General features: G+C 44.1%; 1 protein-coding gene across 3 annotated transcripts in view; it reads left to right on the top strand.

Annotated features, from left to right (window-relative positions):
• PLEKHA2 (pleckstrin homology domain containing A2) overlaps positions 1-20,912 on the top strand; it is an 83,152-nt gene extending 62,240 nt beyond the window's left edge. For all 3 annotated transcript variants that reach the window (XM_053578642.1, XM_053578641.1, XM_053578643.1), the window contains 7 exons: positions 3,995-4,135; positions 4,662-4,808; positions 5,113-5,181; positions 5,526-5,596; positions 10,061-10,124; positions 16,474-16,551; positions 16,978-20,912. In XM_053578642.1, coding sequence (XP_053434617.1) covers positions 3,995-4,135; positions 4,662-4,808; positions 5,113-5,181; positions 5,526-5,596; positions 10,061-10,124; positions 16,474-16,551; positions 16,978-17,340 — 933 coding nt within the window. In that variant the 3' untranslated portion in view covers positions 17,341-20,912. The remainder of the gene's footprint in view (positions 1-3,994; positions 4,136-4,661; positions 4,809-5,112; positions 5,182-5,525; positions 5,597-10,060; positions 10,125-16,473; positions 16,552-16,977) is intronic.
• The last annotated feature ends 74 nt before the right edge of the window (positions 20,913-20,986 follow it).

The following is a 20,986-nucleotide window of genomic DNA, read 5'->3' as shown; positions in this document are numbered from 1 at the left end:
TGTGGTGGGCGCCACGCAGTCCTTGGGGCAAGTGACTTAATTTTTTTTTTAATTAAATCATAGCTGTGTACAATAATGCAATCTTGAGGTACAATGAAAGTGCTGGTTCCATATACAGTCTGAAATATTTTCACCGAACTGGTTAACATAGCCTGTGTGGCATTTTCATAATTATTGTGTTCAAACCCTTATACTCTACACTTAGTGAACTTCACTTGCACCTTTCCAAGATGCACCGTAGGTGTGGTGTGGACCCACCAATCACCCTACCTCCACCCTATCTTCCCTTCCCTTCCCCTCCCTTGCTCCCTTCCTCATATGCTTGTACTGAGATCGGGTTGTAGCCTTTGTATGAAAGCTGTAAATTAGTTTCATATTAGGGCTGAGTACATTGGGTACTTTTTCTTCCATTCTTTGGATACCTTGCTAAGAAGAATATTTTCCAGCTCCATCCATGAAAACATGAAGGAGGTATAGTCTCCATCTTTCTTTACGGCTGCATAGTATTCCATGGGGTACAAATACCACAATTTATTAATCCATTCATGAGTCGAAATTTCTCTGAAGGAGACAGGCGCACGGCCTACAGACACATGAGAAAATGCTCATCATCTTTAACCATCAGAGAAATGCAAATCAAAACTACTTTGAGATATCATCTAACTCCAGTAAGATTAGCCCACATCACAAAATCCCAAAACTAGAGATGTTGGCGCGGATGTGGAGAAAAGGGAACACTTCTGCACTTGCTGGTGGGAATGCAAACTAATACGGTCCTTTTGGAAAGATGTTTGGAGAACACTTAGGGATCTAAAAATAGACCTGCCATTCGATCCTATAATTCCTCTACTATGTATATATCCAGAAAACCAAAAATTGCACTATAACAAAGATATTTGTACCAGAATGTTTATTGCAGCCCAATTCATAATTGCTAAGTCATGGAAGTGACTTAATTTTAATGAGCTTGAGTTGACCTCATCTGTAAAATGGAAGAAGGTTGTGCCTGTTTGATAAGATTGCTTGAAGATTAGAGATAACGCCGGAAAGACCTTAGTGTGCTGCCTGGTAATGAATGGGGGTCCCAGATGGTGACTGCTGTTAACCTCTCAGACAGCCAGAGGCAAAGGAGAAGGTGGGGTTTCTAGCCTGATTCCGAAAGATCATATTTGTGTATACAGACTGAGGGTACAGTCCAGGAAGAGAGAGTCTTATCTTCTTTGTAGGGACTCTGTCCTCGGAGTAGTCTTTTTTTTTTTTTTTTTTCAGACAGAGTCTCACTATGTCACTCTTGGTAGAGTGCTGTGGTACCACAGCTCACAGCAACCTCAAACTCTTGGGCTTAAGCGATTCTCTTGCCTCAGCCTCCCAAGTAGCTGAGAATACAGGTGCCCGCCTTTGTTTTTGCTGTTGTTGCAGTTGTTTAGCTGGCTGGGGCTGGGTTTGAACCTGCCACCCTCTTGTGTATGTGGCTGGCGCCGTACCCACTGTGCTACTGGTGCCAAGCCTTCAGAGTAGTCTTATTCCCTCAGAGAGTCACCAAAATGGTGTGGTCTTCAGTCCCTGACCTGGCAGAGTTCTCATTCAGCTCTGAGTTCTTGAAAGGATCCTGAGGTCTTTTTGACTCCAAAGGCTGTGGAAGATATGGAGGGGGACTTGAGCTTTTCTCCTGAGTATAGTTACATCTGTCAGGTAGATACACGGTGTTGTGTCCTCATGAAGGCTAGGGATTGTGATGCGTGGCCAGTGCCAGTGCCTTTAGTCTCTGCTCAGTTTATTAATCATGGATTCAGGTAAAGGACCTGACTGTCCTGGCCGCTTGTTTTTTTATTACAAAATGAAAGAGTTCATCAGAGTTTGTAGACTCTAGTGTAAGTGAGTGAAGTGCGCAAGGGAGAAGAAAAATGACTACAGGGATGAGGATAAATGACATCTGCCTTGTGTGGCCTCAGTAGTAGGGGAATGGGGAGAACTATGGAGGATGAAAAATGCATTTCTCATCTAACGAGGGAACTGCTATGCAGCTGAAAATCTAGGTTTTTGTGTGAAATAACCCAAATATTAAATATAGATTAAAACACCCACTGCATAGGACAGGCAAGACATAGTTTGTGCCCAGATCTGCGTGGGGGTCACCAGTTTGCAGCCCTTGGCCTGTGGCTACCAACCAGCTGTAACAGGTCTATGATGATTTGCTCAGTGATGGACCTAATTGCTGAGGAGGAGCAAAGGTAACTCATTCTTCTGCAAGGGTTCTGCTTGCAGATGTTAGTACCATTGTGTAGTGTTCATCAAACCTTTTCTAATACACTTTTATTTGTGTGTGTGTGTGTGGGGGGGGGGGCGTTTGCTCACAGCAACACTCAAACTCTTGGGCTCAAGTGATTCTCTTGCCTCAGCCTTCCCAGTAACTGAGACTATAGGCGCCCACTACAGTGCCCGGCTATTTTTAGAGATGGTGTCTTGCTGTTGCTCAGGCTGGTCTCAAACTCCCAAGCTCAGGCAGTCCACCTGCCTCAGCCTCCCAGAGTGCTAGGATTACAGGCATGCGCCACTGTGCCCGTCTTTATTTGTGTTTCTAAAGTGTTTAAATTTATATATGCTGTCAGTTGATAACCACAACAGTGCTTATGATATAAATATTGTTTCTATTTTCATTTTATGCATGAGATAGATGAGTTAGGCCTAGAGAGGCTCTGTGATTTGCCAAAGGTCATCCTTTGGAGGAAATCAGAGCAGTTCCCTGGGTCTTTGGGCTTCAGGGCTCATGCACCCTTCGCTCCGTGCCTTTGACCACATGCATTTTTACCTGTTCCATGTTACGTTTCTAGTTCCTTCTCATTCTCTGGGTTGCTGTTTGAACATCTCCTCTTCTGGTCCTCTTCCCCTGACCTCTCCTCTTTCAAGCTGTCCTCTTAGCTCAGCTTCTATTTATTTTCTTTATTTTTTAAACACATTTTAATTTTTTAATTATGAGTACATAATTTTTGTATTATTTTTTTTTTTGGCGGGGCCTGGGTTTGAACCTGCCACCTCCGGCATATGGGGCCGGCACCCTACTCCTTTGAGCCACGGGCACTGCCCAATTGTTGTATGTTTTTGTGGGGTTCATGTGGTGTTTTGATACAGGCATACAATGTGAATTAATCAAATCAGGGTAATTAGAGCATCCATCACCTCAGGCATTTAACATTTTTTTGTGTTAGGAACATTCAGGTCTGCTCTTCTAGTTATTTTAAAGTCTACTCTAACTTTTTGTTGATTATAGTCACTTTGTTGTGCTACCATTCTTGGTTCTATCTAACTATTTTTGTACCCATTAACCATCCCTACTTTATCCCTCTCTCCCTACCACCTGTCTCATGCTCTGATAACCATCATTCTACTTTCTGTCTCTATTATTTGTACTCAATTTTTAGCTCCTTATATGAGTGAGAACATGTAAGATCTATCTCTCATTGCTTGGTTTATTGCATTTAACATAATGCTCCCCAGTTCCATTCATGTTGTTACAAATGGCAGGATTTCATTCCTTTTGTGGTTATTTAATACTCCTTTGTGTATTAAACTTCTTTATCCATTCATCTGGTAATGGACACTTAGGTTGATTCCAAATCCCATTTAATTTCTTTGTGCCACTCACTACTATTTATAGTTTCGCGATATACATATATGTGTATTTTTTATTCCTCTCCCCTTCTTGCATGTAACCACCCTGAAGGCAGGACCCATATCTATTTTGTTTGATGTTTTATCTTTTGTTTCTAACTAGGGAAGGGCTGGCTCCCAGTAGGTGCTCAGTAAATTTGTGGAGTCTGTGTGTGTATGTGTGTGTGAGAGTGGGTTGCCGCTGAGTTCTTATATTTGGATTTGGATGGATGGAAGAGCTGGGGAAAAGGGAGTCTGAAACTTGATACATTAGTTTTTCTGATAGTTTTGGCTCACTGCTTTTTCTAAGCTTTCTGTTCCCTGCTGACCATGCTGCTATTCCCAGGTACCCAAACTTGGGAATCTACCCCTGGCTCCTGAAGTCCTCAAAAGCCTACCAGCTCTTTCAGCCCTGGAGAAGAAGCCACAAGTGGCCTACAGGACAGAGATCATTGGAGGGGTGGTGGTCCACACACCCATCAATCAGGTGCGGGTCCTGGCTGAGGCTGCCAGGGAGGGGGTGAAGGGGTGGCAGTGTCCATGCCAGTGGCATGCACAGAGGACTGGATGGGGAGAAGGCTTGGTAGGGATGAGGGAATCTAGGACAGATGGAGTGATGAGGAGAAGACAGGGGTGGTCCTGAGTCACGGCAGTGTAGAGATTGTACCAGACCCAGGAGACCAGTGCTTGTAAAGCCCATAAGAAATGGACCCAAAGTGCAGGAAAGGCTGCAAAGCTCCGTGTTCCTCCTCCCATCTGGGGGGTTACCCCCTCTTCTTGTTTGCATTCTCTGCTCTTCCTTTCTCCTGGCTGTGCCCAGCCTCCCTGAGACTTGTCTGGGAAGGCACCAGTAGAGAGCCTAATGGAAGCAAAGAGAAGGTTGATATTCCTGTTTATTTCTTTTTTTGACATAGCAGCAAAGAGGTGAGAGATTAGGGCAGAGGGAGGGGATGGGGCTGTGGCCTTGTGGAGCAGTAGAGGGAGATGCCAACCCTGACACTGTTTCCTTGCAGAATGGTGGTGATGGGCAGGAGGGGAGTGAGCCAGGATCCCACGCCATCCTCCGTAGGTCTCAGAGTTACATACCCACCTCGGGCAGCCGCGCTTCTACTGGTACCCCTCTCATTAAGAGTGGCTACTGTGTGAAGCAAGGGAATGTGGTGAGTGTTGGCACAGGGGCAAGATTGGGGTTCTGGTGTTTCCTGGGCGCCGATGGGTGTGGATGGAGCAGAGGAGAGAGGAGCATAACAGGAGGAGCCTCCGCCTCCACCTCCACCCATGAGATTTTGGGATCAACCCTTCACCCCTCACCAGTTAGAGGCATTGTCCTGATATGAAGAAGCCTTTGCCCCTGCTGCCCCATGGGAGCCTGACTTCTGAGGGGTGGCGTTCCTGGGAGCTTGGCATAGAACACCCCCACAGTGTTGGAGACTTCTTCTGATGCCCTGGTCTTTGTTATTTTAGCGGAAGAGCTGGAAACGTCGCTTCTTTGCACTTGATGACTTTACCATCTGTTACTTCAAGTGTGAGCAGGTTCGTAGAAGCTTTGGGCCCTGCTGAGAGGTCATAGAAGCAAGAGGCACGCAAGTACACACCTGCAGGACAGGCATGCACAGAGATCTGTCTTTATCTCATTGATGCCTTGTGCTCGTCTTTATAGGGTGTGACAGTGTCCCCTCCGCAGTGAGCTGCTGTGTGCTTAGCACTGTGGAGCGTCTTCTTCTTAGATTTTCTTTTTCTTTTTCTTTGAGACCAAGTTGTTTGCTAGCCTGGTTTTAGCCAACCATCTCTGTGACAGGGGCATTGTTCAGCTGGTCTGGGTCATATAGTATTATGCAAACAGCCTCCCTGACCTGTTTGTCCTCTTTTTCCACCAGGATCGAGAACCACTGCGTACTATATATCTCAAGGATGTTCTCAAGACCCATGAATGTCTGGTCAAGTCTGGGTAATTGTCTCTGCTACTTCTATTATGATCAAAACTTCCATTTGCCCTCTTAAATCTCCATTTACTACCCTCTGGAGCTCTAAGCAAGACTCTTCTTCCTGGAGCAAGGGACAGGAGCCTAACGTCTTGCATGTGACTCACTGTATCCAATCTAATGAGGGACAAGGTCACTCTGGGCAAACATACCCTGTTCACATTTGCTTACTGTATCTCCTAAGAAGATGAGCCTCCAAAATAATTTCTAGTGGAAAAAAAGAAAGAATATGGAAACAAAGAAGGGAGAGGAGTTCAGATGCTTCTCAGGTGTGATAATTACATGTCCAGCCTCCAGGAGATCTGGGGCTTGGAGGACAGACTGTGCCTTTGAGTCATTAACTTCAGTGCCTCTTCCTGGAGCTGCTTATGCCCCTCTCTTGCTTTTGACCCTTGTGTCTCATTATGAGGCCGATACACAACATCCCTATTATTCCCATTGGGTAGGAAGAACAAGTATGTTTTTTTAGACAGAGTCTCACTGTGTCGCTCTCAGTAGAGTGCTGTGGCATTACAGCTCACAGCAACCTCAAACTCTTGGGCTCAAATGATTCTCTTGCCTCAGCCTCCTAATTAGCTGGGACTATAGGCGCCCACCACAACACACACTATTTTTTAGTTGCAGTTGTCATTGTTTAGCTAGCCTGGGCAGGGTTTGAACCTACCTGCGTTGGTGTGTGTGGCCGGCTCTGTGTTACGGGCACTGAGCTAGAACAAGTATTTTTAAGGTGTTCCTCTTTTCACTAGGAAATGATTAGCTTCCAATTGCCACAGTGCATAGAATGAGTTTGGATCTTGGCAAGAGATTGCCCAGATCTAGCACCAAAAGCAGATGCTCTTAGAACTAACCTTTGGAGAGCCCAAGGGTATTGGGGCATTTAGAAGTTCTCTTTTCAGCCATCAAACTGCAGTATTTTGGGACTATGAGACTGTTAGTTTGTGTCTCTCAATCCCATGGACTGTGTGAGCAGAGCCCACATACAAAATCGGGGAAGCTATTAGCTCTCTCATGAAGGCATGGGATGGTCTTGCATGAAAACAATGTGCCTTATGACCCAGGGAAACAGGGACAGAAGCACTCTACTCGGGCTCTGCACACACAGTCCTCAAAGTACTGTAACTGGAGATTGCCAGGCATACAACATTAGATTCCCAGTGACAGTTTATAATTTTTTTTTTTTTTTTTTGAGACAGAGTCTCACTGTGTCACTCTCAGTACTGAGTACTGTGGCGTCAAAGCTCACAGCAACCTCAAACTCTTGGGCTCAAGCGATTCTCTTGCCTCAGCCTCCTGAGTAGCCTCAACGCCCGGCTATTTTTTTGTTGTAGTTATCATTGTTGTTTAGCTGGTCGGGGCCGGTTCAAATCCGCCAGCCTGGGTGTATGTGGCCGGTGCCCTATCCACTGAGCTACGGGCTCTGCCTTTTGTGTGTGTGTGTGTGTGTGACAAAGTCTCACTTCATTGCCTGGGCAGAGTGCCATGGCATCATAGCTCACAGTAACCTCAAACTCTTGGGCTCAATAGGTTCTCTTGCTTCAGCCTCCCAAGTAGCTGGGACTACAGGTGCCTGCTACAATGTCTGGGCTATTTTTAGAGATGAGGTCTTGCTCTAGTTCAGGCTGATCTTAAAGTCCTGAGCTCAGGCAATCCACCCACCTTGGCCTCCCATAGTGGTAGGATTAAAGGTGCAAACCACTGTGCCCGGCTTGACAATTTATAATTAATGAAACTTGCCATAGACGTATACGTTGTAGAAGTAGTGCTCCACAGGTAGGCAGTGGGCAGAGGAAGGACTGGGCATGATTAGACTTGTGGAGATCTTTAACTGTGCCTGACTCTGCAGGTCCCAGAGACTACCTTGGCTTGTGAGGGCAGCGTAGGAAACCAAGGCAGGGTTCAATCCTAAAAGTGCCTCAAATGTTCCCTAAATCTCTTAATTTTGCCAGACTGACACCAGACTCTGAGTAAAAGCAGTAAGGGAGTTGAAGACCAGCAGAGAAGGAAGTCCTGAGGACTCTGCAGCTTCTAGGCCTATTAGACTGTTTGGCTTCTCTGGAACCCCGTGGGAGGGTGCGGGACATCTGGGTAGCCAGTGAACATTTGTTCAATTGAGCTGAATTGTACTGAATGGCACCATGTAGCCTGAGAAGGAGATGTGAAAGTAGTGGGGATTTCCTACCTGCTTTGCTTTCATCTCTTCAATAGTCAGTTATGTGGTTTGACTGTATATGCATGAGTAATTTGAAAGACTAAAACACTGTAGCAAGAAAGAAGAGTCTTTTGTATTCAGAAACCCAGAAAGTAATAACAGTAGTTGGCGAAATGTGTTTCAAGTGACTATTCATGACAAGCGTTACGCCAGATGCCTTATAATTGATCTTTGTGGTGACCTAGCTTATAAAGCAGAGCCCTTCCTCCCCAGTCTACACTTGGGATTACAAGGCTCACTTTAAAGTCTATTTATTTATTTATTTTTTGAGACAGAGTCTCACTCTGTTGCCTTGGGGTAGAGTGCTGTGGCATCATAACTCACAGCAACCTTAAATTATTGGGCTCAAGTGATCCTTCTGCCTTAGCCTCCCAAGTAGCTGGGACTATAGGTGCCTGCCTTGATGCCTGGCACGATTCCTGGCTTCTTTTCTATATTTAGTAGAGATGAGGTCTCGCTCTTGCTCAGGCTGGCTTCAAACTTGTGAGCTCAAGCAATCTATCCACGTTGGCTTCCTAGAGTGCTAGGTTTATAGGAGAGCCACCGGCCCAGCCTATAAAGCCTTGAAAACATTCCCCAAGTATCTTTTCCTAAGTAGAGAGGGGATTCGGCCTCAGGTTTGTCTGGCCCTAGACTTGTTCCTTCCACTTACGTCTTTAGTCTAATGCACCTTCTTAGCCCAGGAGCCCATGGCAGGGACCAGCGCCCTGTCATTTTCTTTCAAGTTTTTTTTTTTTTTTTTTTTGACAAGGAGTTTCACTTTGGCACCCTCGGTAGAGTACTATGGTGTCCCAGCTCACAGCAACCTCAAACTCTCGGGCTCAAGTGATTCTCTTGCCTCAGCCTCCCACCCACCACAATGCTCAACTATTTTTTGTTGCAGTTGTCATTGTTGGTTAGCTGGCCCAGGCCGGGTTCGAACCGGGCGCTGAGCCTTCTTTCAAGTTTTTGTTCATGAAGCTAATCCTGCCTACAATCAGCCCACTCTTGAAATTATCCTCATGCTTGCCATGTAACACATACTCTTAACATCCAAGGGTATGTCTAGTCTTGCTTTCTTATGTTCTTTAATTTGGTAGGAATTAGATCTCAGTCCTTCTGTATCCTCCACAGTGACTGGACACACAGCAGCTGTTTAACACTGTGAATAGTGCTGGCTGACTTGGCTGGTCACTGAGCATGAGTTACGTCTTGCCTTCTTCCTTGCAGAAGTCACGATATGTCTTCTATGGCCCAAACCCTGCTCCCTCTTTCCTTTGCTCCTCTTCAGCACCTTGTCCCTAGCAACCAAGTGAAGCTGATGGGGCTGCTGCTTGGGTGAGGGAAAGATTTGGAAGGGGTGAGTTGGTTCCCTTAGGAGGCCCACCTGGCAGTGGAGTAATTAAAAGCATAGACTCTGGCATCAGACCTGGGTTCAAATCTGTCACATCCTGGACAAATCATTTTATACTCTCTGAACCTGGGTTTTCTTGTACATAAAATTGGGAAAGTCTTTGGGAACTCACTGGGTGGTTGTGATAATTGGATGAAATGATGGGCTTGAGAGCACTCAGAACACTGCTTCATACAAAACACATTGTGTATCTTGGCCTCAGAAAAATGAAGGAAGAAAGAAAACTACAGGAAGTGGGAGTAAGGGGTGGGCAGTGGTAGATTATTAGGCAGGAGGTTTTGGAGGGAAAGGAGCTTTATCTTTTTAGAACTGCTGCTGGTGGTGGGGAAGGTCCATCTGCTGGCAAAAGCTCCTGAGCCTTCTAGGAAATGAGGCGAGAGGAACCCCCTTAGAGTGTGTTTTGAGGCCCCGTGGAGGGAGAATGGCTTGGAACTCCCCCACTTCTCTTTTTTTTATTTTACTTTATTTTTTAGAGACAGAGTGTCACTTTGTTACCCTCGGTAGAGTGCCGTGGCCTCACAGCTACAGCAACCTCCAGCTCTTGGGCCTAGGTTGATTCTCTTGTCTCAGCCTCCCTTGTAGCTGGGACTACAGGCACCCGCCACAATGCCTGGCTATTTTTTTTTTTTTCTTGCAGTTTGTCTGGAGCTGGGTTTGAACCTGCCACCCTCGGTATATGGGGCCGATGCACTACTCACTGAGCCACAGGCGCCACCCTCTTTTTTTTTAAATTTTAAATAGTGGGGGGCACTGGTGCCTTAACTTAGGACGGGTTTTCAGCGTGTATGCCAGCATGCCCAGTAACTTTCTTTTTCTTTCTGTGTCTAGAGATCTTTTAATGAGGGACAACCTGTTTGAAATAATAACAAGCTCCAGGACCTTCTACGTGCAGGTAAAATGCTCACTCTGAGGAGGCGATGGCGTTCCCTTTCTGTGAATAGCGTACTGATTATTAGCCTTGCCCTTTCCTTTGCTTGAACTTTCTAGGCAGTAAATTTAGCCCCGATAGTCGGTCTGAGTCTCATTTTATTCTAAACAGGATGTTTGCCAAAAGCTTCCCAACCATAAAATAATCAGAGCAGGTTGAGCCGCAGTACTGGGGAATGTGAGTTTGTAGCAGCTGCTCTCAGTTGCTGGGGGCTGCAGCTAAGCAGAGAAAAGGAGAACTGGTCAGTGATTTCACTTCTCCTTAGGAGGGTATTTATAAGTCTCATCTGTGTGTGGACATTGCTGTGTGCGGAAGGACAAAATCTCAGAGGGCCCTGTGCGGGCACCAGGTGCAGAGCCCAGCTGCACAGAGAAAGCCATTGTTGAGGCTCTGACAGTTCACTTATCAGAAGCTTCTCCCCTCCACCCACAGCTTTGGATTTCTCCCAACTCCTTCTAAAGTCATAGGAGTTAGAAGGGCAGATTTCCAAGCGGGGTCTACATTTTCAGGGCCAAGTCTTTAACCCAGCCTGCTTAGCAATCTACAGAGAATGTGTGGATTCACAGCATTGCTGTGATGCTGGACTTCTGCAGTAAAACTGACTTGTCATGGGTTGGAGTCACCGTGAGGCTTCCAAGCTTTTCTCTGCCCAAATGTGGCTCTAAACTAAACACTCTCCCTTTTACAGGGGGCCAGCCCCCTACCCCATTTCTTAGTCAGTGGCTCTAGCTGTGGGTCCTTCTGCTTGAGCTCAGCAGGGCACCTCACCCTGTCTGAAGGGGTCATGGAAAGCTTCCTGAACAAAGATATACCTAAGCCAAGTTGGGAGAAAAGTGGCCTAGGCAAGGGAATAACATCTTTAAAAAAAGTCTGGAGGTAAAAGGAACGGAGAATGTATGGGAAGCTGGATGGCTAGGCACATGACTTGCATGTCTTGTGGAAGAGCTTGTATTTTATCCCTAGAGTTAGTTCCTTAGGGGAGTGACTTGATTGGCTTTGCCTTTAAAAAAAAAAAAAATCACTTGAAGATGGGTGCAGTGGCTGATGCCTCTAATGCATGGGAGGCCTGGGTGGGAGGATTGCTTGAGCCCAGGAGCTTGAGGTTGCTGTGAGCTATGGTAATGCCACAGCATTCTACCCAGTGACTGAGCAAGACTCTTGTCTCAAAAAAAAAAAAAAAGCCTGTATTTGGGCAAGCCAGTATTTAACTTTCAGAGCCTTACTTTCCTCATCTGTAACAAGGAGAGGATTATCCTCTACCGTAGCCATTTGAATGCTGCACTGTCTGTTGACTACCAGGCAGGTGCAGTGTAAAGAACAGATGAGACAGGACAACAGAGACCCATTAGAAGGCTGTGGTAGTTATTTAGGTGAGGTAAAGGAAGCCTTGAACTGGGGAGGATGGAGAAAAGTGAAAAATTTAATAGAAAACAAAGAGTCTGAGTTCCCAGGATTTGAAAGGCAGAGAAGAAAAGCAAGGACAATGTCCAGATGTTTGGCTGATAGGGCCAGTGGCTGTGTTAGGAGCATGGGAGGAGGGACCGTTGAGAGGAAAGACAAGGTTAGCATGGGTGGTTATGAATTTACGGTGCCTAGGGGACATCAAAGGGGGTGTGTTATGAAGACCACTGGATACACACTGATGAAACTGAATCACATTTGTCAAGTGAATGATTGTGCTGGGTAAGGGATTCAGAAGGAGAGCTTTGGCCTAAAGATAGTGATTTGGGAAACATAAAACTCAAAAAAAATGTTCAAAAGACATTACATCATGTATGTGACTATATGCACCTTTGCCAGAAGATCCTTATCACTTCAGTCCTTTTTTTGTGCTCTCCACATTTCTGGGATAGTAGAACACTAGCATCACCCCAAATAAATCAATCTGTTTATGACCCCTAATTCATACAGAATGAAAATGTAAGAGAAATGTGTAGATGAAAAATCATTTACGGTATTTGTTAATTCATTAAGAAATAGTCATGTAAACTCCTTAGTTAAAAAACTTTATGAAAAATAAACATACTTTTGAAAATAGCAAGAAGAGGGTGGCGCCTGTGGCTCAGTGAGTAGGGTGCCGGCCCCATATGCCGAGGGTGGCGGGTTTGGACCCAGCCCCGGCCAAACTGCAACAGAAAAATAGCCCGGCGTTGTGGCGCGCGCCTGTAGTCCCAGCTGCTCCGGAGGCTGAGGCAGGAGAATCGCGTAAGCTCAAGAGTTAGAGGTTGCTGTGAGCCGTGTGACGCCACGGCACTTTACCTGAGGGCGGTACAGTGAGACTCTGTCTCTACAAAAAAAAAAAAGAAAATAGCAAGAAGAGTAGTATTCTTTTCATATTGTTACAAATCTCTTCAATGGCTGGCTTAACAGAAGACAGCAGGAATCTCATATCAGCTTCTGGATTTTATCTGTGGCCATGTGTTGTTTTGATCAAAGAATATGGAGAAAATCTGGATTCCCATGGATATGTATTTGGGAAAAAAGAGACTATTTTAATAGCCTTTTTGGGTAATTGTGGATATTCTTAGATTCTATGCCAAATCTTGACAAATGGTAATTTCTTAATGCTTCACTGCAATCAGAATCTGAGACCATATTAATAAATGTTCGTACTTACATTAAACCCCAGTGGTCAGTTTTGTACCTCAAGTAATTACTATTTATCTGTGTATAATTTTGTAACAGCGTGCGTTGGTCATGGGCAATTAAATGGTCTCTCTGAGTTATGTAATTGTTGACACATTTCATTATGCAATATAAAAAAATCACATTCATTAGTAGCATTACCACTAATGTCATTAGCAATTATATAAATATGGAAAGCTATCAGGCTCATGGAGTAGATACAAATTTCCTGAAATTCTGATTTTTGCTTTGAAATGTCAAAATGAAGGCAGCGCCTGTGGCTCAGTGAGTAGGCTGCCGGCCCCATATACTGAGGGTGGCAGGTTCGAACCCAGCCCGGCCAAACTGCAACAAAAAAATAGCCAGGGCAGCGCCTGTGGCCCAAAGAAGTAGGGCACTGGCCCCATATGCTGGAGGTGGCGGGTTCAAACCCAGCCCCAGCCGAAAACTGCAAAAAAAAAAAAAAAATTGCTGGACATTGTGGCGGGCACCTGTGGTCCCAGCTACATGGGAGACTGAGGCAAGAGAATCACTTAAGCCCAAGAGCTGGAGGTTGCTGTGAGCTGTGATGCCACGGCACTCGACCAAGGTGATAAAGTGAGACTCTGTCTCTTAAAAAAAAAAGGGCGGCGCCTGTGGCTCAGTGAGTAGGGCGCCGGCCCCATATGCCGAGGGTGGCGGGTTCAAACCTGGCCCCGGCCAAACTGCAGCAAAAAAATAGCTGGGCGTTGTGGCGGGCGCCTGTAGTCCCAGCTACTCGGGAGACTGAGGCAAGAGAATCGCTTAAGCCCAGGAGCTGGAGGTTGCTGTGAGCTCTGTGATGCCATGGCACTCTACCAAGGGCCATAAAGTGAGACTCTATCTCTACAAAAAAAAAAGTCAAAATGATCCAGCCTGAGCAAGAGTGAGACCCCATCTCTACTAAAAATAGAAAAACTAGCTGGTGTTGTGGTGGGCACCTGTAGTCTCAGCTACTCAGGAGGCTGAGGTAGGAGTATCACTTGAGCCCAGGAGTTTGAGGTTGCTCTAAGCTATGACTCCATGGCAATCTACCCAAGGCAACAGCGTGAGACTCTGTCTCAAAAAAAAAAAAAAAAGTCAAAATGATGATTCTGTTCTCTGACATTATAGGCCCATTTCATTCATTTCTTAGATAAAGTCTGCCAAATATGTAAGTCTTAGTTAAGTTTGGCTGACAATTTGTGTGTCAAAATAAAAATTATGTTCATGCAAAAGGTGAAAGGATATAACTGCTTGTGCAGTTTAGTGCTAAGATGTCCCCAGTTTTACCCAAAAGGACAAAGTGGTATTCTTACCTGCTCCCTAAGGTTACACTCAGTGAATCTGCGTGTAGTGCCAAGCAACTTGTAGGTAGGCAGCATATCCCTTAATTCTCAGCATTCTCTGGAGTCACCTCTACTTTACGTGCAGGGAAACAAAGTCTCTAGAGGTACATTATTTGTCTGAGATCATAAACCAGTAAATTATGAAGCCAAGTGGAACATACCAGGTGCTGGAGCAAGACCTCCTCACTTGGGTTATTTTAGAGCAGCTTAGTCCAGAGCATATGATGTAGAGGGTGCGGCCACAGACAACCTGAAAAGTCTGTCTGTATCAGGGATGGCCAACTTGGGGTAACTGGGAGTCTTAGCACATGGACTGTGGTGACCAAAGATCAGGGTCTGGCAATAATAATATCTTAGCAGACAGAAAGGTGGTCGGCTTGACAGCAGGTAGACATTTTCTGGGCATGGGTTGAAAGTGAGATTTCAATCCTTGGGATTGGAGCCAAGCAGTGTTTTCTAGTCACTGAAGATCAGAAGTATTAGGTAGTTTATCAAGGGGAACATTAGTTATTTGAAAGGAGAAACGTAGTGCAAACTGATCTTTGTACTTGGCACAGCCCACTTGTCAGAACTATAATGCTGTGTCAGGATAAGAGTAGCAGTATGTGAACTCACAAATGAGTTGTGGAATATTGGGCTAGACCTCTGTGGATACTTGCCATTTAATTTAGACTACAAGGTGAATAATGACACTTGGAAATGTGTAGTACAAAATCTGCAAAATCTTAGTGGTGGTGCTGTGTCTAAAGGTGGGATTGGTTCTTGGGAAGAGGGCAGAGGCAATCTTCTGCTGAGAAAGAAGGTCTGCAGAGGTTAGGGATAGAGTGAAGGGGGAGCTGCCCAAAAAATTTGGATGGGGCAGTGGCCATAGCCAGAGGTAGATATCGGAACCCTTTTATTGATGCCCTTAGAATTCATTGTTTCAAACCATTGCATCTGTTACAGTGCTGGGTAGTAGATGCTCCATTAAAACTGTGGGTTTCAGTGACTCAATTTAATACTTTTTGTCCCTCTTTACCTCCATAACTCCCATCAAGGACAGAAACCCTACTTTTTCTTTTAAGCCATGCACCAGAAACAAGTGCACACACACACACACACACACACACCAGGAGGAGATGAAGGTAGAGCTTGCACTTCCCTTTTTTTCTATACCGAAATTATTTTTCTTTTGGGAAACCACCAGATTATTAACTGGAAAAGGTTGAGGGGAGAGAGAGTGCAGTTTGCACGTGTAGCACATGTTGGGGAGGTGGTCACCCTTGAAACTGTTGCCCATGCAAGTATCTTATGTCTCCATATAGCCAAGGAGACAGATGGACACAAAGAGGTACAGATGGAAGTATGAGAATTTTTTAAACCGGTTGTATTTTATCCTGACAGAATGCAAAGGGAAGGAGTCATTTTGGGGCTGGGGAATACGAGGGGAGGATGTGGAGAAGCTTGGGGCTTGGTATGTGGTGTTTGCATAGAGTTTTGCACGTGCACAGAGATGCATGTTTGTGTATTTTGGTTGGTGGGACCTGTAGTAAACAGTAGGGACAGAGGGAGGTAACAAATGTACATTTCTGGAGGTCAAAAGATTCAGTCATGGTCCTTCTGTGCCTGGCACCTGATGTGATCACATGAACTCAGAAAGTGCTGAGACGCTCCACCTGTCACAGAGCCGCTGCTGCCCTCTTCTGGGGTTGGTAGGTTGTTTCTGGGGCAAAATACGTCCTTAACTTTGTCCTATGGACATCTTGTTGAGTGTGGCTCTCCAAGCCCCAAGTAGCAACTTTCCAGGCCTGGATAGAGATTAAAGACAGATGTGGGTAGCTTGTGCTTTGAGAAAAGCCCCACTTGCGGAGATAATACATATGATAATACATATCTTGGAGGATTTGTTGGCAGATTTGGTTTTCGGGGGACTGTAATTGAGAGTGGGATGATAGGACAGTTACAGTGGAAAGATGACCACACTGGGAGTAGGGCGAACATGAGTCTCAACCAGCTATGAACCTTGAGCTCTGGCTTTCTGGGCCTTATTCTCCTTCTCTGTAAAATTGGGAGATCCACTGAGGGACTTTAGCAAGGCATGGGGTGCTAAACTGGCCCCTTCCCTATAGCCTGTGCCTCCCTTCAGAGCAGCTTCACTTCAAACTGTTTTTATCCAGTGTCAAATAAAATATAACTGGAAAAAAAATATCTTCAAAAATCTGAAGGGGACTAGATGATTTCTGAGATCCCTTCCAACTCTACTGGTTGTGTGATTTTTATGAACTTAAAGTTGAGTCAGAGACTTGAAAGCTGAAATCATAAGTGCCCAAAACATCTCTGTAAGTGCTGTGGATGTTTTGCAGGCAGACAGTCCAGAAGATATGCACAGCTGGATTAAGGAGATTGGGACAGCTGTCCAGGCCCTCAAGTGCCACGCCAGAGTAAGTCATTTCCTTTCTGTTGCTCGGTATCAACTTAGAGATGAATTCTCCTTGAGTAGGCATATTTTATTTGGTGATGCAAGTAAGCAGCCTGGTCCCTAACAGGCAGTTGAAGCACCAGGCTGTCTTGTTTTTCTCTTTGAACTAATTTGGGTACAGATTTTTCTTTTTCTGCTTTTGGTTGTTGGAGAAGGTGAGGTAGGATTGGATAGAGAAATGGAATATGTGATATATCCTATAAGTCTCTTTGCCAGGCAAACCTCTGCATATCTGGAGCAAATGCTGTTGGCTATATTTGATTTTTGCAGATAAGCATTTCTGGACCTATGAGGTGGTGTTCTTGGGACTTTGGGATAAACATCGGAAAAACCCTAACTTTGCTTTATCCTTTCCTTCTCTTTGTTTGTTTTTTTTTTTTTTTTGTAGGAAACATCCTTTTCTAGATCTATTTCTTTGACTCGATCTGGAAGCTCCAACCTCCCAGGTGGGCCCAACTCATTCTTGTGCAGGGGACGGCCACCGGTGGAGGAGAAGAAAGCCCTATGCAAAGCCCCCTCTCTGGCCTCCTCCTGGCAGCCCTGGACACCTGTTCCCCAGGCTGGGGAAAAGCTGCTTGCAGCTGAAGAGACTCCAGAGGACCCTTCGTTCATGCCTCGACTTGGGGAGATCAATACTTCTGGAGTGTTTCTGCCTTCCCGGATAAGGCACAGATCGGAACCCCAGCAGCCCAAGGAGAAACCATTTATGTTCAACCTTGATGACGAAAACATACGGACCTCTGATGTGTGATGAAGCATAATGCCATTGGAAGGAGGGAGAGGACTTGAGAGGAGGAGGCTGTGACTCAGTTTCTCTCCTTGTTGGAGGACAGAGGCCTTTCTGTCACTCGTATTCCTATGGATGCTCTTTGAGAGGGAGGGGTCCAGCCAGCTGGCTTTTTTTTTTTTTTTTGTAATATCAATGCAGTATATTTAATCTTGGGACATCACTAGGTTTGACCTGTAAGCATACTCAGTGGAGAGTATACTTTCCCCTGCATATACAAGAGCACGTAGTAAATTCTCACTTGACTATTCCAAGGTTGTCCTGGTGAAGGGTTATTTTAGGAACTCCTCTCCAGAGGCGGCTGGGAGTGCAGTTTTATCCCTGACCAAGACTTATTCTCTTGTCTTTGTTTTAGTTTCTTCATTTTGTTTTCAGTCCCAGCATAGAATTCCTGTTTATTCACTGAGGCTTGTCAAGTGGGTGGGCTTGTGACAGATGTTAAAATTAGAGGCTTGGAGGGCAGCCCTCAGAGTGTCTGCCAGGACAGATGCCTTTAGGAGCCCTCTTAGGGGATGGTATAGAGACCTCTTGTAAGGTATGGAAGTAATCCAACTTTACCAACAATGACAGTACATCAGCAAGTTTTGGAAATTACTCTTGTTTTCTTCTATATGCTTTTGAACCTAAATACTATAGATGTGGGTGATAGACCTACGCATCTCATTTCTGTGTCAGGCCCCAAGAGTGGATTTATCAGTGTTAAATGTTACCACTGTGGAATACAGAACAGACATTTCCCTTGATATGGCATTATTTGGAATGGGAGGGGTGGTAAATGTATGATAATTCACACATGTGGTAGATCAGTCTCTATTTCAGAGTTTTAGAAGAGCTTGAAAATAAATGCTGAGATGACATAGTCATCTGGATCATAGTTCATTCAGTTAAGCTTTTATGATCCATGTTTTGCAGACAGGAGAGAAGTTCCGTTTTTGCAAAGACAGATTCTCTTGAGCCCTTGCCTCAAAGCTCTTTTTGAATATGTATGTGCTGGCAGATTTGCTTTCTTTTTATTCTTTGTGTCTCTATTTGAATGAAGCCTTATGTACTTGCATGATCAACCCTGTAATATGATGAGGTTCTATACATTTAACAGTGAAGAGGTACGAAAATAATCTTGAGACATTATATTTGTAATGAAATAGAACCTGGGCATAGAAACATGGAATTGGAGGTTACAAGTTGCTGGCTAGAGATTTTTCAGGTAGAAGAGCATAGAAAATTGACTTTCCCACCTGCATTTTAGAGCATACCTTTTTTCATTTGATAAGAAGATACTACTTCCAGTGTTCCTGGGAGAATCTGTCCATCCAATGTATGTGAATTGCCACTAAGAACTTACTAGGTTCCCTAAAGAGAGGACTTCTGTAATTTTTTATCAGCTAGCTCAATTAGTAGTTACATTTTTAAAATAAAAATTAGTGACTAGAGGAAGAGAATAAGAGAAAGATTTTTCCTTAAGCAAATCCCCTCCCCTTCTTATGATCGAATCTAATATGCAGAGGTGAAAATGCTTGATGAAGAAAATTCCTAGTGACTTGAGAGGAATCATGTTTTTTTAAGGATGTGTAGTTTCTGTGAAGTCTGTCCCATTGAGAATTTTTTCTGATGGTACTGCATTTCAGCTTAAATTTGGCCTATTGGTTTTGGTATAAAAAAAATTTACTCTTGGATGTCTCCTTTCTCTCTCCCCCCCACCTTTTCTATAAATTCTGGTGTACTTTTGTCCCCAGGAATTTTTTGTTTAAGGATTATTTATTTACAGGTGATTTAGGTTACAACATACAACTTAGATTACAACTTCCTGCTTTCAAGAGCCATTCCAAATTCTTTTTTTTTTTTCTTTGCAGTTTTTGGCTGGGGCTGAGTTTGAACTCCGGCATATGGGGCCAGCGCCCTACTCCTTTGAGCCTTAGGCACTGCCCCTCCATTCTAAATTCTTATAGGTAACTGCTGGTTTCACCTCTAAATTTTCCTCAAGAAAATTCTTTAGGTAGTCAGAGTTCAAAATACATGATATGGAACTAATTATAACTTTGAGATCTCTTCTGAACTGTAAGCAGAGATTTGTTATCCACTGTATCAGTGTCCGCTACCCTTGAGATCTCTTTAGTCATTTTCCTGACTTGTGGAAAAGATGTCATCTTTTGGTATTTAAATTGTGACAGTCTACTCATTTCTTGCCTTTTTAAAACTCAGCCATTATAATAAACTGTATGTTTCTAATACAGCAAGGTCTCTTTTGAGAATGTGTTAAATTAAACATACTTATAATCCAGATTGTATTATCTTAATAAAGGAAAAACAAGGACTCTAATTAGCAAATACTTGGGAATTCCAAGTTAGAACACTGTTCATGTAATGAACATCAACCACATTCTCATTCCCAAATCTTATTTCAGAATTCCTTTTCTGTCCATATTTCAAACCTTCTGCCCAGTTTTAAATAATAATCTTTTACTGTGAACCAAACGTGGTGCATATTTGACCAAAGCATTTACTTTTAAATGTATAAAATGGAACCAAATGGGAAAAGGTGTGTGTGCGGGGTTAGGATACAGTATAGGTTGGTGGTTAAGTTCATAGGCTCTGGAATAAATCCGGCTGTTAAAAAGAGGGAACTGAAAAAGGTGCTGCATTTTCTCTGTGGAATAAAGACCTTTCCTGAGTTGTGCTCTGTTCATAAGACTTTCGAAGTGGTCTTGACCCATTATGTGGAGCAGTGTTTCAGGTGGTCTTTCCTATAACTGCGAACTTAGCATCCATTATTCTTAAACACTTTGAAGGACTTGCTTACTTGTCAGCTGGTTGGTAGTTTGGCCGTTAGTAGTCTGCAAAACATCCTCAGGATACTTAGGCATAAATCATGGAGATTGACTTTAGGTCAAAATATTGGAATTCACATTTACTTCTGAGTAGAGTGCTGAGTTCCCAAAGAAAAGAAAGTAGTTTTAAGGTGTAGTTCCGTAGTCTACTTGAGGCAAAAGTTTCTTTTTTCCTTTCTGTTCCCATATGGGGCATAAAAAGGACCCCATAAATAAATAGCAGATTCAGAAGCTGAGCTGTGGGATTTGATAGGTTTGTTTTCAGGGTTCACCAAATAAAGAGATATAGGAAAGTAACAGCATTTTAGAAATTTGAGCTTCCCAAATGGCTTTGTTTATAAACTTTGAACATGTTAGAAATGGACAGGTTTATAAATCTTGCCTATCAACGTTCCTTTTACTTAGTTCTGCATTATTGCCTGCAGCAGTCAATTACAGTCATTTGTTCTAGGTAGAGATCCAGTAAAGCCAATGTTTGGCAAAAACATACTGTTTGACCTCTTCCTCCTCTGCTTATGAAGTGGCATGACTTAGTGTTTTGAACAAGTATGTTTCAGCTGTGAAATGTGCTCGCTGTAAGCACTGAGCTGAGTGCATGGAAAGTGTTAGGTTTCTCATTTTATGTGATCTTCTAATTGGTATGTACCAAAAATAATTTTCTAAAACTATTTTGTTGCTTGTTTTGTAATAAAACCATGTGAAATACTGAAATGCGGTTGTGTTTTCCTAACACTGACCGTCCAGCTGTGGGTGGGTGAGCTCTCGTCAGTGCGCCCCCTCACTGG

Source organism: Nycticebus coucang, chromosome 24 (genome assembly GCF_027406575.1).
Source record: "Nycticebus coucang isolate mNycCou1 chromosome 24, mNycCou1.pri, whole genome shotgun sequence".
Classification (NCBI taxonomy): Eukaryota; Metazoa; Chordata; class Mammalia; order Primates; family Lorisidae; genus Nycticebus; species Nycticebus coucang.
This window is presented reverse-complemented; position numbering and strand designations above follow the sequence as displayed.